Source organism: Heptranchias perlo, chromosome 5 (genome assembly GCF_035084215.1).
Source record: "Heptranchias perlo isolate sHepPer1 chromosome 5, sHepPer1.hap1, whole genome shotgun sequence".
In the NCBI taxonomy this organism is placed as follows: domain Eukaryota; kingdom Metazoa; phylum Chordata; class Chondrichthyes; order Hexanchiformes; family Hexanchidae; genus Heptranchias; species Heptranchias perlo.
The window spans coordinates 107,546,026-107,573,728 of NC_090329.1; the positions used below are offsets into that span (position 1 = coordinate 107,546,026).

The 27,703-nt window shown below is 43.2% G+C and overlaps 1 protein-coding gene across 2 annotated transcripts in view; it reads right to left on the bottom strand.

Moving 5' to 3' along the window:
• hace1 (HECT domain and ankyrin repeat containing E3 ubiquitin protein ligase 1) overlaps positions 1 to 27,703 on the bottom strand; it is a 93,134-nt gene that overhangs the window by 53,741 nt on the left and 11,690 nt on the right. For both annotated transcript variants that reach the window (XM_067984952.1, XM_067984953.1), the window contains exons 2-7: positions 27,501 to 27,555; positions 26,515 to 26,604; positions 24,079 to 24,183; positions 22,444 to 22,519; positions 20,699 to 20,830; positions 16,315 to 16,397 (exon numbers count right to left, since the gene is read on the bottom strand). In XM_067984952.1, coding sequence (XP_067841053.1) covers positions 16,315 to 16,397; positions 20,699 to 20,830; positions 22,444 to 22,519; positions 24,079 to 24,183; positions 26,515 to 26,604; positions 27,501 to 27,555 — 541 coding nt within the window. The remainder of the gene's footprint in view (positions 1 to 16,314; positions 16,398 to 20,698; positions 20,831 to 22,443; positions 22,520 to 24,078; positions 24,184 to 26,514; positions 26,605 to 27,500; positions 27,556 to 27,703) is intronic.

The window sequence follows — 27,703 nt, forward strand, 5'->3', positions numbered from 1 at the left end:
GTGTCAATCTGGCTGGTATCCTCCCAATGTCAAGAGAAGGTCCATACAGGACAGCAGTGGCCAGAGCCAAATGGTGGGCTTGATAACAAAAGTCACAAGCAGGAGCCATTTGGCTTTACTGTCAGTGGCTCTTCCCAACAGAAACTTCCAAGGGAAGATCCAGTGCCTTGGACAGAACTGGTTCCAGTCACCTTCATTACAGGACATCAATCTTCCTGCCAGAGGCAGCTTGTAGGAGAAAGGGCCTAAAGTACCCTATATACTATCAAATAGTTTTTTTCCTTGCCCCACAACATCCAAATACCATACAGATAACATCAACTAATTTTTCTTACTGAAAAAGTTCCTGTACTTATCAACTATGTAAACACATTAAATGTTAACAGCATTAAACATTAGTCCTTTTGATAGGAAATGCAAATAGAGCTTGTCGAAAGACCAATGACTTCCAAAGAATGAACTCATGCCATTGTCAACATATTATGAACGATACTTCAAATACAATAAAATATATAAAATCACAGCAAACTATATAAATAAGAGAAACTTACGAGTACTTTCTTTTTAGTTCTCTTGTACCATGCGCTAACACTCAACTGAGATATGAGACAGGCAGCCTGGGGTCCCAGGCCCATGAGCTTTCACTTATGCAATGTGAAAGAACAATTGGAGGGTTGAAGGGAGGGGGGGGGTTCTGATCTACGTGGAGACCTCATGGTAGGAAAGCTGCAGGCGTCTGCTCAGCAACTCGCCAAAAGCATGCCAAAATCAGGGAGAGTATGCGGGAAAATTACATGAATCTGTTTCCTATTACTTTGGGGACAGTGAATTGCAGTGTCCTTGTACAGCTCTGTACTCAACATTTCTAATATTTAAATCACTTTCAAACAATCATACATTTAGGAGCATTTACTGCCACTCAAATTGCACACAAGTCAAAAACACTCAGGGAATGGTATAACATAATGGGAATGGTATAACATAATGGGTTGCACTCAAATATTATGCCAATTCATTTTTGCTCCAGTGCTCACTTGACAGTCATTAACTGGATTGCTCGGCATCACTATTGTTTGTATATGTTAGCTTTTTCATAAATAGAGAATTACCAGGCCAAGGATTGGACAGTTCAGATTTGACAGGCTGTGTTTCATGTCCATTATTTACTTCTAACTCGACCTACGTTTTGACATCACTAAATGTCCATGAAGCGTTGATGGTCATAAAATTAGAAAATGCTGGAAGCGTGTAGCAGGTCAATCAGCAACTGAAGAAGAGATAGGTCAGAATTTAGGGTGTGTCCTTTCATCAGCACTAGCCGGAAACATTAATATTCTCTCCCCCTTTTGGGCACTAATTGACATGTTGCCTGATTTAACAAAAAAAATTAATGTCCCAATTTTCAAACCAAAACAGTAGATAACTTTCTTTGGGAACAATGATCATAATTTGATTTATTTAATAATTACTGTATCTAGCGGTGTACTAACACAAGTGAGCTGCAAGACCAACTTTAAAAGGGGATGCCTACTTTTTAATCCTTCATTTTGTTCACCAAATTTCTCTCCTCCTTCACCTGCTCCTTGCTCGGCTATAGCTCCTTAATTACCTCATCCAAGTGAGCATTCTTCATATGTGAGGTCAGACAGTGAGTGTTGGCAGGCTATTTGATTGCAGTGAATACCACAGCCAACCCCTATCCTGTCCCTGTTTGCTTCCCAGTGATCTCTGCTGGGAAGCAAACAGGGACAGGGGCATAAGGAACAGGAAACATAGCTGATTTTTCTACACTTTAACCCAGGCAGCTCTGACCAACTGTGACATCCCTATCACCTCCCCAGCTAAAATTAACTAATTCAGCATAGACTGGGGACCAAACTTGGGTCCCTCCTGCTCTACATGGATAAGGTACCAACTGGCTTAACCAGCTGAGCCACAGATAGCTAGACACCTTCCTTAAGAGATTTAGTAAGCAGGACCTTGTGCACTTCCTGTATTGTATGGAGATATAGCAAGGAAGCTAAATCTCATTGAAAAAAAAGGAAAGCAGGATTCAAATTTCTAAACCTTTAGAAAGTTTTAAAGTTGTAGAAAAGTATATTGTACAAAGCTAAGATAGAAGAACCAGTTTAACACAATTACAAAATAAGGAAGCAACAAACTAAACTTAGGTTAGTAAAAACTTTATTTTGCTTACAGCTGTTATTATGGTTGTTTGGCACCTACTGCAGCAAGTACTAATTACACACACCCACGACCTATATCAATTCCCAATTCAGCAAAAGGGTATCAGTCGTACATGGGAAAACAATTTACAGCAGGGAAAAGAAAGACCCGATAACAAAGCAACGAAAGGACTAAATGCTCAGTAAGCAGCCCAACATTTTCACATGAAGGAAGCTAAACACAACTTTTAATGAAAAGGGGCTTCGTTGTGTAATTCTAAACACATTTACAGAACAGGTACAGAATGGGCTCATAAGTGGCAAGTAACATTCGCGCCAGACAAGTGCCAGGCAATGACCATCTCCAACAAGAGAGAGTCTAACCACCTCCCCTTGACATTCAATGGCATTACCATCGCCGAATCCCCCACCATCAACATCCTGGGGGTCACTATCGACCAGAAACTTAACTGGACCTGCCATATAAATACTGTGGCTGCAAGAGCAGGTCAGAGGCTGGGTATTCTGTGGCGAGTGACTCACCTCCTGATTCCCCAAAGCCTTTCCACCATCTACAAAGCACAAGTCAGGAGTATGAAGGAATACTCTCCACTTGCCTGGATGAGTGCAGCTCCAACAACACTCAAGGAGCTCAACACCATCCAGGACAAAGCAGCCCACTTGATTGGCACCACATCCACCACCCTAAACATTCACTCCCTTCACCACCAGCGCACTGTGGCTGCAGTGTGTACCATCCACAGGATGCACTACAGCAACTCGCCAAGGCTTCTTCGACAGCACCTCCAAAACCCGCGACCTCCACCACCCAGAAGGACAAGACCAGCGGGCACACGCCATCCCGACTTGGAAATATATTGCCGTTCCTTCATCGTTGCTGGGTCAAAATCCTGGAACTCCCTTCCTGACAGCACTGTGGGAGAAACTTCACCACAGACTGCAGCGGTTCAAGAAGGCGGCTCACCGCCACCTTCTCAAGGGCAATTAGGGATGGGTAATAAATGCCGGCCTCGCCAGCGACGCCCACATCCCATGAACGAATAATAAAAAATCATTAACATCCACTGAAACCATTGCTACATCCTACCAGATAGGAAATAATATGGAACATTTACCAACCCAGAGGTAAGAAGGGTGGGGAACAAGGTATGTGAAATATACAGTAAGTTAAAAATTGAGAAATACTATACAATTAAAGTCCAGTCACTTATTTCAAGAAATATTTCATAATTCTCAATAAATATACATTCCACTGAAAAATAAAAACACCACAGGAAAAGTGACCCATCCGTGGCTAACTGAAGAAGTTAAAGATGGTATTAGATTAGAAGAGGCTTAGAATTTTACCAAAAAGAGTAGTAAGCCAAAGGATTGGAATGGTTTTAGAAATCAGCAAAGGATGACCAAGAAATCGATATGATGTGGAGATGCCGGTGATGGACTGGGGTTGACAACTGTAAACAATTTTACAACACCAAGTTATAGTCCAGCAATTTTATTTTAAATTCACAAGCTTTCGGAGACTTCCTCCTTCCTCAGGTAAATGTTCAGGAGCTCCTCGAAGCCTACGCATTTATACATATAGAACAATACATGGTGTTTACAGAATGCCCCTGCAACTGCCCGTTGCCAAGGCAATCACCGTGTTCAGACAGAGAGGTGTCACCTGCAGAACCCCCGAATACACATTCAACAAAAAAACAAACAGGGAAAAAAAACAGAGAGAGGCAGAAACATCCGGAAGGCAGAGAAAGCCAGCAAATGACCCATTATATTAAAAACAGATAACATTTGTTCGCTGGTGGGGTAACGTGTAGCGTGACATGAACCCAAGATCCCGGTTGAGGCCGTCCTCATGGGTGCGGAACTTGGCTATCAATTTCTGCTCGACGATTTTGCGTTGTCGTGTGTCTCGAAGGCCGCCTTGGAGTACGCTTACCCGAAGGTCGGTGGATGAATGTCCATGACTGCTGAAGTGTTCCCCGACTGGGAGGGAACCCTCCTGTTTGGCGATTGTTGCGCGGTGTCCGTTCATCCGTTGTCGCAGCGTCTGCATGGTCTCGCCAATGTACCATGCTCTGGGGCATCCTTTCCTGCAACGTATGAGGTAGACAACGTTGGCCGAGTCACAGGAGTATGAACCATGCACCTGGTGGGTGGTGTCCTCTCGTGTGATGGTGGTATCTGTGTCGATGATCTGGCATGGCTTGCAGAGGTTACCGTGGCAGGGTTGTGTGGCGTCATGGACGCTGTTCTCTTGAAGGCTAGGTAATTTGCTGCGAACGATGGTCTGTTTGAGGTTGGGTGGCTGTTTAAAGGCGAGTAGTGGAGGTGTGGGGATGGCCATAGCGAGGTGTTTGTCCTCATTGATGACATGTTGAAGGCTGCGGAGAACATGGCGTAGTTTCTCCGCTCCGGGGAAGTACTGGACGACAAAGGGTACTCTGTTGGTTGCGTCCCATGTTAGTCTATGGACCCACGGCAAGGAATCACTAAAGAGACTACACGATAACATCAACAAGTTCCATCCCACCATCAAGCTCACCATGGACTACTCCTCAGAATCAGTTTCTTTCTTGGACACACGAATCTCCATCAAAGACGGGCACCTCAGCACCTCACTCTACCGCAAGCCCACGGACAACCTCACGATGCTCCACTTTTCCAGCTTCCACCCTAACCATGTCAAAGAGGCCATCCCCTATGGAGAGGCCCTGCGAATACACAGGGTCTGCTCAGACGAGGAGGAACGCGATGGACACCTACAGACGCTGAAAGACGCCCTAGTAAGAACGGGATATGACGCTCGACTCATCGATCGACAGTTCCGACGGGCCACAGCAAAAAATCGCATAGACCTCCTCAGGAGGACAAACACCTCGCTATGGCCATCCCCACACCTCCACTACTCGCCTTTAAACAGCCACCCAACCTCAAACAGACCATCGTTCGCAGCAAATTACCTAGCCTTCAAGAGAACAGCGTCCACGACGCCACACAACCCTGCCACGGTAACCTCTGCAAGACATGCCAGATCATCGACACAGATACCACCATCACACGAGAGGACACCACCCACCAGGTGCATGGTTCATACTCCTGTGACTCGGCCAACGTTGTCTACCTCATACGTTGCAGGAAAGGATGCCCCAGAGCATGGTACATTGGCGAGACCATGCAGACGCTGCGACAACAGATGAACGGACACCGCGCAACAATCGCCAAACAGGAGGGTTCCCTCCCAGTCGGGGAACACTTCAGCAGTCATGGACATTCATCCACCGACCTTCGGGTAAGCGTACTCCAAGGCGGCCTTCGAGACACACGACAACGCAAAATCGTCGAGCAGAAATTGATAGCCAAGTTCCGCACCAATGAGGACGGCCTCAACCGGGATCTTGGGTTCATGTCACGCTACACGTTACCCCACCAGCGAACAAATGTTATCTGTTTTTAATATAATGGGTCATTTGCTGGCTTTCTCTGCCTTCCGGATGTTTCTGCCTCTCTCTGTTTTTTTTCCCTGTTTGTTTTTTTGTTGAATGTGTATTCGGGGGTTCTGCAGGTGACACCTCTCTGTCTGAACACGGTGATTGCCTTGGCAACGGGCAGTTGCAGGGGCATTCTGTAAACACCATGTATTGTTCTATATGTATAAATGCGTAGGCTTCGAGGAGCTCCTGAACATTTACCTGAGGAAGGAGGAAGTCTCCGAAAGCTTGTGAATTTAAAATAAAATTGCTGGACTATAACTTGGTGTTGTAAAATTGTTTAAAGAAATCGATAAAGAGAGAGAACACAGAATGAGAGTAAACTAACCAGAAATATAAAAACAGATTGTAAGAGCTTCTACCAGTATGTGAAAAGGAAGAGTAGAGAAAGTAAATGCATCTCCCTTAGAGGCTGAGACAGGCAAAATTATAAAGGGGAATAAGGAAATGGCAGAGACGTTAAACAAATATTTTCTATCTGTCTTCACAGTAGAAGACAAAAAACATACCAGGAATAGTGGGGCCTATGTGAGTGAAGAACTTAAAGTAATTAATATTGAAGAAGTAGTACTGGAGAAATTAATGGGACTAAAAGCCAACAAATCCCCTGGACCTGATGGCCTACATCCTAGGGTTCTAAAAAGGTGGTTGCAGAGATAGTGGATGCATTGGTTGTGATCTTACAAAATTCGCTAGAATCTAGAACCTAGGTCCCAGTGGATTGGAAGGTAGCAAATGTAACTCCGCGATTCAAGAAAGGAGGGAAGAGAGAAAACAGGGAACTACAGGTCTGTAGCCTGACATCAGTTGTCAGGAAAATGATGGAATCCATTATTAAGGACATGGTAACAGGGCACTTAGAAATCATAATATGATTAGGCAGAGTCAACATAGTTTTATGAAAGCGAAATCGTGTTTGACAAATCCATTCGTTTTTTGAGGGTGTAACTAGCAGGGTAGATAAAGGGGAACCAGTGAATGTAGTCAAAGAATCATAGAAAGTTGCAGCACAGAAGGAGGCCATTCGGCCCGTCGTGTCCGCACCGGTCGAAAAGAGCTATCCAGCTTAATCCCACTTTCCATTACTTGGTCCGTAGCCCTGTAGGTTAAGGCACTTCAAGTGCACATCAAAGTACTTTTTAAAATGAGTTAAGCATTTCTGCCTTTACCACCCTTCCAGGCAGAGAGTTCCAGAACCCCCCACCCCCCCACCGGGTGAAAACATTTCTCCTCAGTTCCCCTCTAATCCTTCCACCAATTAACTTAAATCTATGCCCCCTGGTCACTGATCCCTCCAAGGTAAATAGGTCCTCCCTATCCACTCTATCTAGGCCGTCATAATTTTATACACCTCAATTAAATCTCCCCTCAGCCTCCTTTGTTCCAAAGAAAACAATCCCAGCCTATCCAATCTTTTCTCATAGCTAAAATTCTCCAACCCAGGCAACACCCTCGTAAATCTCTTCTGTACCGTCTCTAGTGCAATCACATCTTTGGTGGTGACCAGAACTGTACACAGTACTCAAGCTGTGGCCTAACTTGTGTTTTATTCAGTTCTAGCATAACTTTCCTGCTCTTATATTCTATGCCTCGGCTAATAAAGAAAAGTATCCTGTATGTCTTCTTAACCTTATCTACCTGTCCTGCTACCTTCAGGGATCTGTGGACATGGTCTCCAAGGTCCCTCTGTTCCTCCACACCTCTCAGTATCCTCCCATTTATTGTGCATTCCCTTGCCTTGTTTGCCCTCCCCAAATGAATTACCTCACACTTTCCGGATTGAATTCCATTTGCTACTTTTCTGCCCACCTGACCAGTCCATTGATATCTTCCTGCAGTCTACAGCTTTCCTCCTCACTATCAACCGCACGGCCAATGTTTCTATCATCTGCAAACTTCTTGATCATGCCTCCTACATTCAAGTCCAAATCATTAATATATACCACAAAAAGCAAGGGACCTAGTACTGAGCTCTGTGGAACCCCAATGGAAACAGCCATCCAGTCACAAAAACACCCATCGACCATTACCCTTTGCTTCCTGCCAATGAGCCAATTTTGGATCCAAATTGCCACTTTCCCTTTGATCCCATGGGCCTTTACTTTTTTGACCAGTCTGCCATGTGGGACCTTGTCAGAAGCCTTGCAAAAGTATATTTGGATTTTCAAAAGGCGTTCGATAAGGTGCCACACATAGAATCATAGAAAGGTTACAGCACGGAAGGAGGCCATTCGGCCCATCGAGTCTGCGCCAGCTCTATGCAAGAGCAATCCAGCTCGTCCCACTCCCCCACACTTGCCCCGTAGCCCTGCAATTTTTTTCCTTTCAAGTACTTATCCAGTTCCCTTTTGAAGACAATGGTTGACTCTGCCTCCAACACCCCCCTCGGGCAGTGCATTCCAGATCCTAACCACTCGCGGTGTAAAAAAGTTTTTCCTCAAGTCACCTTTGGTTCTTTTGCCAATCACCTTAAATCTATGTCCTCTGGTCCTTTTCTCTCTATCTACTCTGTCTAGACCCTTCATGATTTTGAATACCTCCATCAAATCTCCTCGCAATCGTCTCTGTTCCAAGGAGAACAACCCCAGCTTCTCCAGTCTATCCACGTAACTAAAGTCCCTCATCCCTGGAATCATTCCAGTAAATCTCGTCTGCACCCTTTCTAAGGCCTTCACATCTTTCCTGAAGTGCGGTGCCCAGAACTGGACACAATACTCCAGTTGTGGCCGAACCAGTGTTTTATAAAGGTTAGATCCATAGAAAAGATACAGCACAGAAGGGGACCATTCAGCCCATCGTGTCTGCGCCGGCTCGAAGAACAACCAGGTGCCCATTCTAATCCCACCTTCCAGCACCCGGTCCATAGCCCTGAAGCTTACAGCACTTTAGGTGCAGGTCCAGGTACTTTTTAAAAAGAGTTGAGGGTCCCTGCCTCTACCACCAATTCAGGCAGCGAAATTCCATACATCCACCACCCTCTGGGTAAAAATGTTTTTCCTCATGTCCCCCCTAATCCTTCCGTCAATCAGCTTAAATCTATGTCCTCTAGTTCTTGAACTCTCTGCTAGGGGAAACAGGTACTTCCGGTCTACTCTATCTAGGCCCTTCATAATTTTGTACACCTCAATCAAATTTCCCCTCAGCCTCCTCTGCTCCAAAGAAAACAACCCCAGCCTATCCAATCTCTCCTCGTAGCTGCAATTTTCAAGCCCTGGCAACATTCTTGTAAATCTTCTCTGCACTCTCTCCAGAGCAATTACGTCCTTCCTGTAATGTGGTGACCAGAACTGCGCACAATACTCCAGCTGTGGCCTTACCAGCGTTTTATACAGTTCCATCATTACATCCCTGCTTTTGTATTCTATACCTTGGCTAATAACGGAGAGCATATGCCGTCTTCACAATCTTATCTACCTGTACTGCCACCTTCAGGGACCTGTGCACATGCACTCCAAGGTCTCTCACTTCGTCTACCACTCTCAATATATTCCTGTTTACTGCGTATTCCCTTTTACTGTTTGCCCTCCCTAAGTGCATTACCTCACACTTCTCCGGGTTGAACTCCATTTGCCACTTTTCCGCCCACTCCACCAACCCATTGATATCTTCTTGGAGTCTACAGCTATCCTCTTCACTATCAACTACACGGCCAATTTTTGTGTCATCTGCAAATTTGCTAATCATGCCCCCTACATTCAAGTCCAAATCATTAATATATACCACAAACAGCAAGGGACCCACTGACCCCTCTGGCACACCAATGGAAACGGATTTCCATTCGCAAAGACATCCATCGACTTTTACCCTTTATTTCCTGTTACTGAGACAATTTTGAACCCAATTCGACACATTTCCCTGTATCCCATGGGCTTTTACCTTTCTGACCGGTCTGCCATGTGGGACCTTGTCAAATGCCTTACTAAAATCCATGTAGACAACATCCACCACGCTACCCTCCTTGTCACTGCCTCAAAGAATTCAATCAGATTTGTAAGGCATGACCTTCCCTGAACAAATCCATGCTGACTATCCCTGATTAAACCATGCCTTTCCAAGTGACGGTTTATCCTATCTCTCAGTATTGATTCTAATAGTTTGCCCACCGAGGTAAGACTGACCGGCCTATAATTGTTCGGCCTTTCCCTCTTACCCTTTTTAAACAATGGTACTACGTTTGCAGTCTTCCAGTCCTCCGGTACGTCCCCTGTAACAAGTGAGGATTGGAAAACGATCCTCAGAGCATCCGCTATTTCATTCCTGGCTTCCTCCAATAGCCAAGGGAACAATCCAGCATGCCCTGCTGACTGACTTATCAATTTTCAAGGATTCCAGTCCCTCTAGTACTTCCTCTCTCGTTATGTTTACCTTATCCAATATTTCACATCTCTCCTCTTCAACTACTATGTCCGGATCATCCCTTTCCTTTGTGAATACGGAGACAAAATATTCATTTAAAACCCTACCCACATCCTCTGCTTCTACACACAAGTTACTCTCATCATCCCTGGTAGGTCCTACCTTTTCCTTAGCTATCCTCTTGTTCTTAATGTACTGATAAAACATCTTTGGGTTTTCTTTAATCATACTAGCTAATATTTTTTCATGCCCTCTCTTTGCTTTCCTTATTTCCTTTTTTACGTCATCCCTGTACTTTCTATACTCCTCTAGGCTTTCTGCAGTACTTAGTTTTCTCTGACAGTCATAAGCTTTCTTTTTCTGCTTTATCTTGCCCTGTATACTTCTAGACAACCGGGGGCTCTAAATTTGGCAGTGCCACCCTTTTTCTTTGAGGGGACATGTCTCCATTTACCCGTAGAATTTCACTTTTTTGGTGCCTCCCACTAGCTTGCCACTGATTTCTCAAGTAAATGTGTCCAGTCCACTTCTGCCAAATCACCTCTTAATTCTGTAAAATTTGCCTTCCCCCAATTTAAAACGTTTACTCCTGATTTAACTCTGTCCTTTTCCATTATAATGCTAAACCTAACTGAATTGTGATCACTATCCCCAATATGGTCACCCACTGTCACTTCACCCATTTGCCCATCTTCATTTCCCAGGGCTAAATCTAGAATTGCATCCCCCCTAGTTGGGCTTGTCACGTACTGGCTAAAAAAGTTCTCCTGGACACTGATCAAGAATTTTGCGCCCTCTGTGCCCCTCACACTGTTTGAATTCCAGTTGATGTGAGGGTAGTTGAAGTCCCCTACTATTATTGCCCTCTTATTTTTGCACTCAGAAATTTGCCTACATATTTGTTCTTCTATCTCCCTTTCATTATTCGGGGGTCTATAGTACACTGCTAGTAGTGTGACTGCCCCTTTTTTATTTCTTAGCTCAACCCATATGGTCTCGATCATCCCTTCTCACAACTGTAATTGATTCTTTAACCAATAATGCTATCCCCCCCTCCTTTTTTCATCACCCACTCTATCCTGCCTGAAAACTCTATATGCAGGGATATTGAGCTGCCAATTATCCCCCTCTTTAAGCCAGGTTTCCGTTATAGCAATATCATCATGCTGCCATGTGTCTATCTGTGCCCTTACCTCATCTGCTTTGTTTGTAATACTCCTTGCATTGAAGTATATGCCCTTTAACCCCATCAAATTCCCGTGCTGAACACTATTTAACCTTTGCTTCTTTTGCCTTTGAGTCGCTAACTACCTCATTAACTGCTTTTCTACTTCCTGTTTCCTGGTCTGAATTTGTCCTATCTGTACCTGCCTTTTGGTTCCCATCCCCTGCCAAACTAGTTTAAACCCACCCCAACAGATCTAGCAAATGCCCCCGGTTCTGCTTGGGTGCAACCCGTCCAGCTTGTACAGGTCCCGCCTTTCCCAGAATCAGTCCCAATGCCTCAGGAATTTAAACCCTCCCTCCCATGCATTCATCTGGTCTATTCTCCTATTTCTGCTCTTGCTAGCACGTGGCACTGGGAGTAATCCTGAGATTACTACCTCAGAGGGCCTGCTTTTTAATTTATTTCCTAACTCCCTATATTCTGCTTGCAGGACCTCATCCCTTTTTTTTAAAACCGATGTCGTTGGTACCGATACGGACCATGACCTCTGGCTGTTCACCCTCCCCCCTTCAGAATGTCCTGCATGAGGTTCATCATGACTTCCATACATTTGTACTCTATGCCTCTATTTATAAAGCCCAGCATCCCGTATGCTTTTTTTAACCACTTTCTCAGCCTGCCCTGCCACAAAAGGTTGTTACACAAGATAAGAGCTCATGGGGTTGGGGGTAATATACTAGCATGGATTGAGGATTGGTTAACGGACAGAAAACAGAGAGTAGGAATAAATGGGTCATTTTCAGGTCGGCAGGCTATTACTAGCGAGGTGCCGCAGGGATCGATGCTTGGGCCTCAGCTATTTACAATCTATATTAATGACTTAGATGAAGAGACTGAGTGTAATGTATCCAAGTTTGCTGACGATACAAAACTAGGTGGGAAAGTAAGCTGTGAGGAGGACAGAGTCTGCAAAGGGATATAGACAGGTTAAGTGAGTGGGCAAGGTGATGGCAGGTGGAGTATAATGTGGGGAAATGTGAGGTTATTCACTTTAGTAGGAAGAATAGAGAAACAGAGTATTTTTTGAATGGTGAGAAACTATTAAATGTTGGTGTTCAGAGGGATTTGGGTGTCCTTGTAGACGAAATACAGAAAGTTAACTTGCAGGTACAGCAAGCAATAAGGAAGGCAAATGGTATGTTGGCCTTAATTGCAATGGGGTTGGAGTAAGGAAGTCTTGCTGCAATTGTACAGGGCTTTGGTGAGGGCACATCTGGAGTACTGTGTACAGTTTTAGTCTCCTTACCTAAGGAAGGATATACTTGCCTTGGAGGCAGTGCAACAAAGGTTCACTAGATCGATTTCTGGGATGAGAGGGTTGTCTTATGATGAAACATTGATTAGAATGGGCCTATACGCTCTAGAGTTTAGAAGAATGAGAGGTGATCTCATTGAAACATATAAAATTCTTAGGAAGGCTTGACAGGGTAGATGCTGAGAGGCTGTTTCCCCTGGCTGGAGAGTCTAGAGCTCGGAGACATAGTCTCAGGATAAGGGGTTGGACATTTAGGACTGAGATGAGGGGGAATTTCTTCACTCAGAGGATTTTGAATCTTTGGAATTCTCTACCAGAGAGGGCTGTGGATGCTCAGTCGTTGAGTATATTCAAGGCTGAGATGGATAGATTTTTGGACTCTAATGGAATCAAGGGATATGGGGATCGAGCAGGAAAGTGGAGTCGAGGTCAAAGATCAGCCATGATCTGATTGATTGGCAGAGCAGGCTCAAGGGGCCATATGGCCTACTCCTGCTCCTGCTTCTAATTCTTACGTTCTCATGTTCTTATTTCCTCTTCAAACCCATGCTTATCAGTTATATGATCAACGACTGAATAGTTCCTCAAGTAGATGAGGAAGGGAATGGTAAACAGGATCTGTTTGGGCTTATGTTGGCTCAAAGGTTATTTGCCTGGTGGTGAGAAATTGGAACAGAGTGCACCCACTGTGGCACACTCTGCAATCTGTTACCCAAGTAAGGGGGCATAAAGTACCCCATATACAGGACCTGGAGGGGTTGACTTTTGACTGAGGGGCTGTATTTTTTTTTTATTCGTTCATGGGATGTGGGCGTCGCTGGCGAGGTACTAGATAGCCCTGCAAGCCAATGTGATAACTGGTAGGCTGAACCTGATTGCATAAACAGCAGCAAGCTTACTAGTGCCCCGCAATGCTAAGCTGCATGGATCTTAGTAGGTTGAAGTCTAGCAATACTCTTGCAAGTACTTGGCAGTGACTAAGCCATGACTCTTGCCAACCTGCTCCCAAATTCTCTGCACTTAGATAAGTAGGCTGCGAAACTATTAGAAGAGTATGCACTTGATATAAAGAACTTGCATTTATATAGTGCCTTGTGTCTCAAATATCCCAAAGCACTTCCCATAGAATTAATTACATTTTAGAGCTACTGTCAGATGAGTGAACACAAGCAGCCATTTTGCATACCAGAATTTCTACTTCTGTGGACTTCCCAGTTGTTTGGAGGTGGGTTTTCACACGTGCCAGACAATCACTGACCCAAAAAATGAACCGTCATTGACCAACTGCTTCTTAGCCTGCTCAGTCTCTGAATGGGTGAAAGACTTTAGAGGGAACAGAAATACTAGGGAGAGCTAGGCTTAGGGTGTAACTGCTTCTTTACTTAAGAGATCTCTGATTTTCAAAAGAGACACTTGATGGCAGCAACAAAAGCTGGATCCCCAGATTAGGCTTTCTTGTTTCAAGAACTACATGGAGGCAGTCCAATCTTTCCAACTTTCAAATGAGATTATAGCTTATGTCTTTGCATTACCTCTTCTTAAAACAGGTAGCTTTACAAATTGGTGAACTTGTTATCAAGAGGCACCAGAGGCAACACGCTCAGCCATCTGAAACGGAAAAGAACTTCCTACACTTGACAGAATTTAAAACCTGCCATGCAATACAGCAAAACAATACTCACATTTGAAATTTAGTTGGACAAACAGAATGTGCTTACAAATGGAACAGATGCTATGTAACTTGTAACAATGGTTAAAAAAAAAAAGTGATTTAAAGACTACTGTCTGCAGCTAACTTTATATAGTGCTGGATAGAAAATTTAGTTGAGCTCCAAGCTTTTTAAAAAGAATTGGTATTCTGAGATTTTTCAAGCTGTCCTGGAACTAATACGAAGGATATGAAAAGAAAGTGTTGCTGCCTATAGAGGTCTGATTACAAGACATAAATACTATGCTATTATGTCATTGAAGCACATGTTACAAATATGGATTTTAGTTTTGATATATTGGTATTTATCAAACAGTAACACACGCTTACTTTGTTTGGAACGATTATCATGGTTTGCATTATTTACAGCGTCAGTTTAGTGCTGTTGGTCTTTAAATTGAATAAGCAGCTATCCCATGTCAGTGGAAATCAACTCAACATAGGAACAGGAGTAGGCCGTTCAGCCCCTCGAGCCTGTTCCGCAATTCAATTAGATCATGGTTGATCTGTATCTTAACTCCATCTACCCAACTTGGTTCAGTGACTCTTAGATTTTTGTTAGGCAAAGATATTATCAACCTCAGTTTTTAAATTTTCAATTGACCTAGCCTCAACAGCTTTTTAGGGGAAGAGTGTTCCAGATTTCCACTACCCTTTGCATGAAGTGCTTTCTGACATCACTCCTGAACAGCCTAGCTCTAATTTTAAGGTTATGCCCCCTTGTTCCGGACTCTCCCACCAGAGGAAATAGTTTCACTCTATCTACCCCCATCAAATCCTTTAACCATTTTAAACACTTCAATTAGATCACCCCATAATCTTCTATATTCATATCTTAACCCTTTTAGGTATCATTCTGGTGAATTTGCACTGCACCTCTTCCAAAGTCAATACATCCTTCCTGAGGTGCGGTGTCCAGAACTGAATTCCGTATTCCAGATGGGATCTAACCAGAGCTCTGTACAGCTGTAACATAACTTCCAACCCTTTGTATTCCAGCCCTCTTGAGATAAAGGCCAACATTCCATTAGCCTTTAATTATTTTTTGTACCTGTCCACTAGCTTTTAGTGACTTCTGTACTTGGACCCCTAAATCACCCTGCTCATCCACAGTTCCTAGCTTCTCACCATTTAGAAAATACTCTGATCTATCTTCCTTAGGTCCAAAGTGGATGACCTCACGCTTTCCCACATTGAACTCCATCTGCCACAGTTTTACCCACTCACTTAATCGATCAATGTCCCTTTGCAGCTTTCTGCTCCAATCTACACTACTTACTGTGCCACCTAACTTAGTGTCGTTAGCAAACTTAGATATACGGCTCTCTAATCCTTCATCCAAGTCATTTATAAATATAGTAAAAAACTGTGGCCTCAGTACAGATCCCTGGGGGACACCACTAGTCACATCCTGCCAATTTGAGTACATATCCATTATCCCTACTCTCTGTCTCCTACTTCCTATCCAAGCCAATAGGTTGCCTCCAATTCCAAGCACTCTCATTTTTGTTAACAGTCTCTTTTGTGGAACCTTATTGAATGCCTTCTGGAAGTCCATATAAATAACATCCATAGACACTCCCTTGTCTACCACGTTAGTTACCTCCTCAAAAAATTCAATTAGGTCCATTAGGCATGTTTTGCCCTTTACAAATCCATGCTGGCTCTCTCTGATCAGCTCCTATTTGTCCAAAAGCTCAGTCACTTTGTCCCGAATAACAAATTCTCATAACTTCCCCGTAAATGATGTTAAGTTAATAGGCTTATAATTTCCTAGTTTACCTCTCTTATCCTTCTGAAATAGTGGAGTGACATTGGCAATTTTCCAATCCAAGGGGACAAATCCTGAATTGGGAGAGTTTTAGAAGATCATGACTAATGCTTTAACAATTTCCTCACCTACTTCTTTTAATACCCTGGGGTGAAAACTAACTCAAGTGATCTAAAATGGATTCAACAACTTTTGAATCCAAAGTTGAACTTGTTCTATAAGCTTTTCAATACAATTACAAATAGTTAGTGTGAAATATATCCTCAGGTTTAAATAAATTCTGTGAACAGCTTAATTCTAAAAAAAAAATCCACAATACCTGCAAGCGAAGTACAAAGGGGTAGCTCCAGAAACATTAGGCCTGTTAATATCTGCACCACTGTCCAGAAGACAAAGTACTGTCTGTGAAGAGAAAAAAGGACAACAGTCAACTACCAGTGTAAACTAAACTCAAAAGACACCCTAAAAATGCTACACAGCAAATGTGGCAGCCAAATCGCATGCAGCAAGTTCCACAAACAGCAATGGGATAGATGATAGATAATCTGTTTTAGTGATGTTGGTTGAGGGATAAATGTTAGCCAGGACTCCGGAAGAACTCCCCTGTTCTTCGTCAAATAGTACCTGGCAATATTTTATCTCCACCAGAGAGGTCAGACATGTACTTGGCTTAACATCTCATTTAAAAGGCAACATCCCCCACAGTTCGGCATTCTGAGTGCTGCACTGAAGTGTCAGTCCAAATTGTGTGCTCAAGTCTTAAAGTGGGGTTTGAACTCACAACCTTCTGCCTCAGAGGTGACTGTATTACTGCTGAGCCAAGGTTGACAAGAGCACTTTATTCAAAACACAGCATCACTTTTGCCAAAATAAAGCTTTAGTAAATAATTGTGTTTGATCTCAGGATAGTGCCTATGGGTCTGCGTCAGTAGGAAAGACACAAAGCATATGACAAGATAGGTTAACTATCACAATTATGGTCGTTTTTATTCTATGAACACAATTCAATTCAATATACAAATGAGAAACTGAAGTCATCTGGTGGGAAAAAACTTATTTTTGTCTATATGGCATTGGCTTCTTTCATTCTGTCATAGTACAGTAATAGGGTTTTGTATTTGATCCTTGGCTCTCTCCAAATTATCTAGATACTGGACACATAAAGGCACCCCTGCAAGCATAGTTTGAGATACTGAACCTGAGAAAACTAACTAGAGTAAAAACCATAAAAGCACCAGGATCAAAATAGAGTTATGGGCAGGAAAAGTGGGACCTATGTATATGGAGTTGATACAACCTGTATTTTTCCAAACATTTCCCGGAGGAAGACCACCTACAGATATTGACACACAAAAACTAAAACTGATCTATCAAGTCATTCTCTCCAGCATGTGCACATTACCCTGCTGACATTCTATCCTGAGCACCAGTGCTTGCAATAGGAAAAAGACCTATGGTCACAGCACACATTACAGAGGGCGTGCGAACAAAGACAAAGAAACAGAATGCATGCAATGGACTGACCATGGCAAATGTAACATTCCCACGAACACTTAAGAGAGTAACAGAAGGAGCAGAAAATACAGTAAGAGTGAATGAGAGCACAACAGAAAGTATCAGGGAGAAAGGTTTCGACAGGGTAATGGAAATTCATCTGTTAGAACAGATTCAGGCCAGTAATATCTGTGTGGAAAGTACAAACAATTTCTCAGGCCACATATTTCATTTAAAAAAGACTCTTCAACTTACAGGGGTATACGTCTGCCATCTTTTAAATGTACCGAGAAAAAAATGCAAGAATTTCAGTTTAATTTTAGAACATGTGCTCTCCGCCCAGATATTTAAGAACAATACTTTCATGCTCTGTATTGTTGCAAGAGCAATTCAGAAAGATTCCAAATCCTAATTTAGTCTGTGAAGTTAAATTGCACGTTAAGACTTTGTCCCACCGGCAGGACAGACCCACCAGAGGTGGCGGTACAGTGATATACAGTCAGGAGGGATTGGCCCTGGGAGTCCTCAACATTGACTCTGGATCCCATGAAATCTCATGGCATCAGGTCAAACATGGGCAATGAAACCTCCTGCTGATTACCACCTACCGCCCTCCCTCAGCTGATGAATCAGTCCTCCTCCATGTTGAGCACCACTTGGAGGAAGCACTGAGGGAAACAAGGGCACAGAATTGACTCTGGGTGGGGGACTTCAATGTCCATCACCAAGAGTGGCTCGGTAGCACCACTACTGACTGAGCTGGCAGAGTCCTGAAGGACATAGCTTCCAGACTGGGCCTGCAGCCTAGGTGGTGAGCGAACCAACACGAGGGAAAAACTTACTTGACCTCGTCCTCACCAATCTACCTGTCGCAAATGCATCTGTCCATGACAGTATTGGTAGGAGTGACCACCGCACAGTCCTCATAGAGATGAAGTCCCGTCTTCGCACTGAGGACACCATCCAACGTGTTGTGTGGCACTACCACCGTGCTAAATGGGATAGATTCAGAACAGATCTAGCAGCACAAAACTGGGCATCCATGAGGCACCGTGGGCCATCAGCAGCAGCAGAACTGTATTCCAGCACAATCTGTAACCTCATGGCCCGGCATATTCCTCACTCTACCATTACCAACAAACCAGGGGATCAACCCTGGTTCAATGAGGAGTGTAGAAGAGCATGCCAGGAGCAGCTCCAGGCATACCTAAAAATGAGGTGCCAACCTGGTGAAGCTACAACTCAGGACTACATGCATGCTAAACAGCGGAAGCAACATGCTGTAGACAGAGCGAAGCGATTCCACAACCAGCGGATCAGATCAAAGCTCTGCAGTCCTGCCACATCCAGTCATGAACGGCGGTGGACAATTAAACAACTAACGGGAGGAGGAGGCTCTGTAAACATCCCCATCCTCAATAATGGCGGAGTCCAGCACGTGTGTGCAAAAGACAAGGCTGAAGCGTCTGCAACCATCTTCAGCCAGAAGCGCAGGGTGGATGATCCATCGCGGCCTGATATCGCCACCATCACAGAAACCAGTCTTCAGCCAATTTGATTCACTCCACGTGATATCAAGAAACGGCTGAGTGCACTGGATACAGCAAAGGCTATGGGCCCTGACAACATCCCAGCTGTAATGCTGAAGACTTGTGCTCCAGAACTAGCTGCGCCTCTAGCCAAGCTGTTCCAGTACAGCTACAACACTGGCATCTACTCGACAATGTGGAAAATTGTCCAGGTATGTCCTGTCCACAAAAAGCAGGACAAATCCAATCTGGCCAATTACCACCCCATCAGTCTACTCTCAATCATCAGCAAAGTGATGGAAGGTGTCGTCGACAGTGCAATCAAGCAGCACTTACTCACCAATAACCTGCTCACCGATGCTCAGTTTGGGTTCCACCAGGATCACTCGGCTCCAGACCTCATTACAGCTTTGGTCCAAACATGAATAAAAGAGCTGAATTCCAGAGGTGAGGTGAGAGTGACTGCCCTTGACATTAAAGCAGCATTTGACCGAGTGTGGCACCAAGGAGCCCGAGTAAAATTGAAGTCAATGGGAATCAGGTAGAAAACTCTCCAATGGCTGGAGTCATACCTAGCACAAAGGAAGATGGTAGTGGTTGTTGGAGGCCAATCATCTCAGCCCCAGGGCATTGCTGCAGGAGTTCCTCAGGGCAGTGTCCTAGGCCCAACCATCTTCAGCTGCTTCATCAATGACCTTCCCTCCATCATAAGGTCAGAAATGGGGATGTTCGCTGATGACAGTGTTCAGTTCCATTCGCAACCCCTCAAATAATGAAGCAGTCCGAGCCCACATGCAGCAAGACCTGGACAACATCCAGACTTGAGCTGATAAGTGGCAAGTAACATTCGCGCCAAGTAAGTGCCAGGCAATGACCATCTCCGACAAGAGAGAGTCTAACCACCTCCCCTTGACATTCAACGGCATTACCGTCGCCGAATCCCCCACTATCAACATCCTGGGGGTCACCATTGACCAGAAACTTAACTGGACCAGCCACATAAATACTGTGGCTACGGGAGCAGTTCAGAGGCTGGGTATTCTGCGGCGAGTGACTCACCTCCCGACTCCCCAAAGCCTTTCCACCATCTACAAGGCACAAGTCAGGAGTGTGATGGAATACTCTCCACTTTCTTGGATGAGTGCAGCTCCAACAACACTCGAAGCTCGACACCATCCAGGACAAAGCAACCCGCTTGATTGGCACCCCATCCACCACCCTAAACATTCACTCCCTTCACCACCGGCACACAGTGGCTGCAGTGTGTCCCATCCACAGGATGCACTGCAGCAACTCGCCAAGACTTCTTCGACAGCTCCTGCCAAACCCGCGACCTCTACCACCTAGAAGGACAAGAGCAGCAGGCACATGGGAAAAACACCACCTGCACGTTCCCCTCCAAGTCACACACCATCCCGACTTGGAAATATATCGCCGTTCCTTCATCGTCGCTGGGTCAAAATCCTGGAACTCCCTTCCTAACTTCACTGTGGGAGAACCGTCACCACACGGACTGCAGCGGTTCAAGAAGGCGGCTCACCACCACCTTCTCAAGGGCAATAAATGCCGGCCTCGCCAGTGACGCCCACATCCCATGAACAAATAAACAAAAAAGATAGTCAGAAAAGAAGACAATTATGTATGCTTGATAGCCATTTTCTTCAAGCCATGTACACTCACCGTCTTATGCCCATTCTGACAGGCCACATGTAAAGCAGTCTGTCCCATTGCATCTTCTACATCCACATTAGTAACATGCTGCACGAGGTCATGAAGAAGCTCAGTGCGCCCATTAACAGCCAGCCAGTGAATCTGCAGAAAAGATACGATCCATACTGTTAGCAAGCTGTGATCATTGGCTTTAAAGTAAATTCTTCCTTTGAAGTAATATGTTTATTTAAATCACCATTATTTTCATTGATAATTAAACAAGCCCATCATGTATGAAGCCCCGATTGAAGCTATCATTTCTATACAATTGGTATGGTTGGGCAGCAACATAGAACACTCCTGTACTCATCCTCAGCCTCCCTCTGCCTCACTGAAGTAAACACACAAGATACTCAAGTGCCTAGTTACTTTAACGAGTCCTAGCAGTAAGCTTGAGAGGCAATCCCCGTGTATTTAATCAAGCAATCTGCATTTGGAATTAATGACAACTTCATTTTTATACTGCTAGAATGCAAACTTTGTGGTTAACAAAGTATCACCGAGTTACAGATAATACTCAAGATGGGAAGATAGTTCTGGCAGTTTTGAAATCAGTGGGTAAAACTAGAGTAACTTCAGTAAATGTCTCTAAATAGCTGAGACACTCTTCTATTAAGTCCATTCAAGTACTGAGGGTGCATGGAGGTCGATGAGCATAGATTCATCAAATCTCAGTGCCAATCCTCAGTAACAGTCTGAAATGGTAAACAAAAATAGAAAAAGGAGTTAAGGAAGCATTTGTGTAGAAACAGAAGTCAGTCAGTAGATATTTCAGGTCTAAGTCCCTTCCTCAGGATTGCCTTCTGTTTCTCTGCAGATACTGCCTGACCCAAAGTATTTCCAGCTTTGTTGGTTTTTGTTTTCAGATTTCCAGCATCTGCAATATTTTGCTATGCGTCAGAAATGGTAACTTTAACACAATGGTAGTGCATTTTCTGCAATCAGGCAACTCCAGATTGACTCCTGGGCATCCTGTTAAAATGAATGGCTACTTTCAGTAATTCACTAGAGTTCTGGAGGGAGCACCCCTATCACCACTGTAGCTGAGATTAGCTACCTCATTGGGCTAGGTTGGAACCTTGGATTTCCTGTGGGGTGTCAAATCTGCTGAGCCATTGGGAGAGGCCGATCTCAACACTGATCTGAAATGGCTTCTATTTGTAGAATGTACCGTGTCCTTTATTTCATTCATAATGAAGATGTTGAAAGACTAACCTGTCTCATTTTTAAAATATATGGTAGACTATATTCCCAATTTTTAATTATTTTTTTACTTACAAAAGTTATTATTGAAGAAATCTCACTTCAAGTTCAAAACATATTTGTTCAACTGGAAAATAATGTACATCACAAGAGAGAAGAGGCAAGAAAAACTGTAGATACTTCTAAAAAGGTCAACCTTATTTTAGGTTGCCACAAGTAAGTTGAAATGAAACAAGAAGCTAACTAGAATCTGTCTTATACTGAAATAAGATTTTACAACAGTGACTACACTTCAAAAGTACCTAATCGGCTGTAAAGCACTTTGGAATATCCTGAGGTCATGAAATGCACTATATAAATGCATGTCTTTCTATCTTTCTTTTTATTTTTGACTGGTATTAATCCATATATTCATGAAAAACAATGGCGAACAAACTTTAATTGTTCTGGATTGCCTCTTTTTTGGGCAATATTCAAAGCAAAAATATCAACCTTAAAGATTCCAATCTTACCGCAGTCAGCCCTTCATTATTGCAGATGTTCACATCAGCAGTATACTCCAACAGTTTCCCCATGCACTTCTTCTGCCTACAAACAGAACACATCTCTTAACTCGTTTGTCACACATAGCTACTGACAGAAAAAGTACACTATAGCTTGACACATGGGGTCGGCTTTCACACATACATCAATGACACCCAGCTTTACACCTCCACCTCATCCATCAATCCTAAGACCGTTGTTATAGTCTCTACCTGTCTGTCTGACCTGAATGGACCAAAAGATCCTCTATCTTAATGTCAGCAAATCCAATGCCAATGTCTTGAGCTTCTGTTAGCACCTACACGCGACTAACCGCAACTCCATCAACCTGCCTGACTGCTACCTCAGGCAGTCTGGACGTGCAGGTCCTGTGCATTCTGCCTTGCGCTCAGCTTCCTTCTCCACATATATTCCTACCAAGACTGCTTTCTTTCCCCATTACAAAATTATCTGCCTCTACATATCCCTCAGGCTGCAGAAATTCTAATCCACACCTATCATCTTAAGGCTCACTTTCACAAATGCTCTCCAAGTTAGCTTCCATCCTTTACAAATTACAACTTGTTCAGAATGCTGTGCCCCATCTCCTTACTTGTCCATACTCCAGTCATCCATGTCCTTACCAAGTCCCACTGGCTCCATTGAATTAATTTTAAAATATGCGACCATGCTTTCAAACCGTATGTGGCCTTGCCACACCCTAATCAATAATCTCCTCCAGCTATGTGCGATCTCCATTTCTCTCACACTGGGTTACTCCTCATCCCCTATTCCCTCTGCTCCATTGATGGCTTTGCTTTTGTCCTCTGGACCTCTCCATTTAACTCTTTGTCCTAATATGTAACTTCGTGCTTTCAAAAGCACCCTAAACATCCTTCTGTTTGACCATGCTTTTAGCCCTACCCTGTAACTTTGCCGTTTTCCCTCCTGCTCAATATCCACATTTTTTCCCCCACCTTATCAGTAGTGTCTTTCAACAGAAATTTATGTCATTAAACAATTAGCTGCTTCACCAAATGGACTATTCCATATCTAATCGCATGACCTCTGTGCTGCGTCAGTATCAATTATGCCACAAGGGAACGTTTAATGCTGCAGGACCACACCCACTCAATGTGAAAAAAAACTGCCTGAACAGCCAGAATAGGAGTATCCTTTCCCAACCTATAGGACTATATTGGAATCCAGATCCTAGTTTCTGAAAACAGTGCAAAGTCACCGTCACCAAGTCCAGTCATCTGCTTCACAAAGTCCTTGTGTAGTACTGCAATAAAAACTTAGGAGATTAAGCTTGTTGTCTAAAAGTATTTTTGGTTATCAAGTAATGGCACCATAGCATTTGAAATATTCTCTATTTGTGGCCGCTTCAATGATTAAGAATTATTCTTTTGATTTCCAAAATTCATAGCTAAATATGCTGCATCACAATTATATTTTGATCTGTTGTAACTAAATATGACGACCACATGCTTCAGCCTTACAAGAACTATCTGAAAGTTGCATTGATTTTTTTTCTAAGTAATGTTCTAAGAAAGATTACCATGCGAAAAAAAAACTCATTTCTTGAAGAACTCAAAAGGATTGAGATGGCTCAGCAAACTCACCCATTCCTAGCTGCTAAGTGAAGGGGTGTACACCCAGAAATGTCTTGGTAGTTTGGATTTGCTCCTTTCTTCAGAAGCAGAATAAGGCATTCAACAGAACCACAACTGTAACAGACAAAGAAAACACATATCAATAGGCAAAATTTTGCCTTTATTTTGAATTTTATAATTTGGGGATTTTTATTTAAATAGTTTTTACAGCCAATATTCAAATCCCCTTAAGTTAAATTTCAACTAAATCTGGAGAGCATAGAATGTCAAAGAGCTTCTGCATTTAACCAGCCAGCAACTAAAGCTTGGCATTAATGAAACTTTACTAGAGAATACCATAGGCTCAGGTCATCATCCAAGCCTGCTCAAGTTTACTATTAAAAAAAGGTTTGATTTGTTCAATCTCATTAAGAGCAGATATTTGCAATAAACTATATAGAGGAAAGGGCACAAAATAAATGGTGAACAGGTGCAAGAACATCAAAATTAGCAGTAAAAAGGAGCAAAAAAAATTAACAGTATAAAACTTTCTTCAAGCTGCTCTACTGATCTATCCTGTAACTGACAGTTTTGGCTCAGTATTAGCACACTTACCTCCTTGTCAAAAAGTTGTGGGTTCAAGCCTTACAGAGACTCGAACATATAATCTCGGCAGTACTGAGGGAATGCTGCAAAGGTACCATAGTTCAGATAAAATCGTAAACTGAGACCCAGCCAGCCCCTCAGATGGATACAAAAGATCCCATGGCACTATTCGAAGAGCAGGGGAGTTCGAAGAGCCTGGCCAGCATTTATCCCTCAACCAACACAACAACCACCAATGCTCTCCTGGCCGGCCTCCCATCTTCCACCCTCCATGAACTTGAGCTCATCCAAAATTCTGCTGCCCGTATCCTAACTTGTACCAAGTCTCGTTCACCTAACACCTGGCCTACATCGGCTTCTGGTCCAGCAAAGCCTCAAGTTTAAAATGCTCATCCTTGCGTTCAAATCCCTCAGTGGTCTTGCTCCTCCCTATCTCTAACTTCCTCCAGCTCTACAACCCTCAGAGAACTCTGCATTGCTCCAATTCTGGCCTCTTGTGCATCCCTGATTTCCGTCACCCCACCAATGGCAGCCATGCCTGGTGTGTCTCAGACCCAAGCTCTGCAATTACCTCTCTAAAACTCTCTGCCTCTCTCGCCTCCTTTAAGACGCTCCTTAAAACCTACCTGTGCCCATATCTGCCCTGATATCTCCTTATATGGCTGTGTCAAATTTTTGCTGATAAGGCGCTTCACCAGGAGCGTTAGGATGTTTTACTATGTTAAAGGCGCTATATAAATGCAAATTGTTGTTGAAAGGTGCTATATAAATGTAAGTTCTTTTTCTTGTCATCCATAAATGTTTCTTCCTCGTCCCGTGGGGAAGTGCCTCTACCTCCGATGTGTCAGATAAGATCAGGAACTCAAGTGGGAAACTGCTAGTCAGGGCTCACTAAGTGGAAACTGCAGGCAAGAACTCATGTCTTACAACTTTCCAGTGCAGCATTATTAGCACATTGATACTTGAGGCACACTGTGCTACTATGCTGCCTCCCAAGACATTAGAAGTTATAATGCTGAACCTTTGATGGCCTGGCACATCTTGGTATAGTATTAAGCCATACAAACCAGAAACTCCTAAATGTAATTACTGTTAGTCGATCTCAACCAAGGCAGCAGCTGGGGTGCTACAATGTGCTTTAGCATCCTTGAGGAGTGCGGGGGGGTTGCGGAAAGAGAAAAACAAAGTCACCCACTGTTCCCATTCCTGCTGTCCATCACGTATGTGGACATCAGGTGAGAACAGGATTGAACTGGACAATGTTGCCTTCCAGTGGAACAGCCTGTTGAAACACACCCTCTCACACAAAAAATTACCACTTTAGCAAGATACCACAGGCTGCTAGGATTGCACACCATAGGTCAGTGCCCTCAGGAGAAGAGGAGAAAAAAACTGGAAGAAAAGTTACCAAGATTTTTTTAATTTCAGGATCCTAAAAAATAAAAGAGAAGTTGTTCATGGTACACTTTGCATTTATATTCTCGCTATCCTCATTTATGAAATATATGATAATCCAAGCCCACAGAAATAACCAGGCAACCAGCCAGGAAACGTGTTTTAGCCGTGTGATGAGTCCAATCTTGGATATTTTTCCTTTGTCCATACAACCCAACTGAGAATGGCAAACATCTTCTCAAGAAACCCAAGTGCGAATGAATGATTTTAACATGCTGAGGGTCCAGTATTAATGCAGTAGAACAAGTCTTCTTTGAGGTGAGCTCTATTTCTATTTCCATCTAAGAAACACATCTAATACAATGCAAGATGGGACTTACAGTAATAGTTACATCACCATGAAGCATATTTAGAATTCTATCACATAAATCATACAACAAAACAGTGAACTGCCTGGGATCTTACTTTGCTGCAATATGCAGTAAGCTTCTCTTGACACGACCAAAAGCATAATTGACATCAAACTTGGAATTTGTCAGCAACTCTGAAACAGACCTTAGAAAGGAACAATACATTACACATTATCTATTTCATTGAATCACTTATCAGGTTAAATTCCAATACAAAATTGCCAAATTATTAGTCAATTAAAATAAAATAAATTAGCCCTATTCGCTTCACCTTTACAATGAATAAAACTAAAAGCAGCTTAAATTAGTGACAACAGTCTGTTTTCTTAGTTCAGCGAAATGACAAACTGCATACGAATGCAAGTGGAGTTGTAGATGCTTTGGGAATGAGTATCTGAAGAGGGCTGTAATTTAAAATCAGGAGGAAGACAACAGAGGGTCTTAAAAGAAACAAATTTAACTGGTTTGTATATATTACCACAACACACATTTGGAACTAGCACAACACGATCCACATCCTTTGAACCCCAAGACTGAACTACAGCCTTCTGTACTGTCTCAATAAATTGAAAGGAAAATTACCCCAAATTGGGCAATCTTACTTGGTGGCCACAGGATGGCAGGTGTTGGAAATGGAAAAAAAAAACTATACATTGATGCAGTATAGGATTCTCTGCTGAGTATGGGACCTGATGCACTTTGCTGGGACACAGCAGAGGAACATTTACACTGTATCCGCTTTAAAAAGGGTAGTGACATACAAATATCTAATCTTCCAATGTCAATGTCATTACACAGCAATAACAGTTGCAGTCACTACAAAACCAAATCTAAAACAGAATGGAACATCCCAAGTAAAATGAAAACTGAACAGTATAATTACTGTGTCTAGAGGAAACCTATAAACTTTCTAATCTTTGTCTTGCCCTTGATGGCGTCTCTTCCTTCAATTAGATTATTGTATGGTTATCATTCTCACATCTTTCCTTTCAATGCAGTGTCAAGTTATTTATGGAAAATGAGCCTATGAACAGAGCTCACCTGTGCTGATCAGCCATTACCATAGGCATCAATGTGTAAACTGCGGTTTCATTATCTGTAAGAGGGAGAAAAAAAAACATGGTTTGCTTGCCTGGCTAAAATGATGCATTGAGCAGCTTGAAGCAATAGAATGCCAAATGCTCATTTTCATTTTCTCAAAATTATTATAGAGTTAAATAGAAAGATAGAAAGAGGAGGAAATA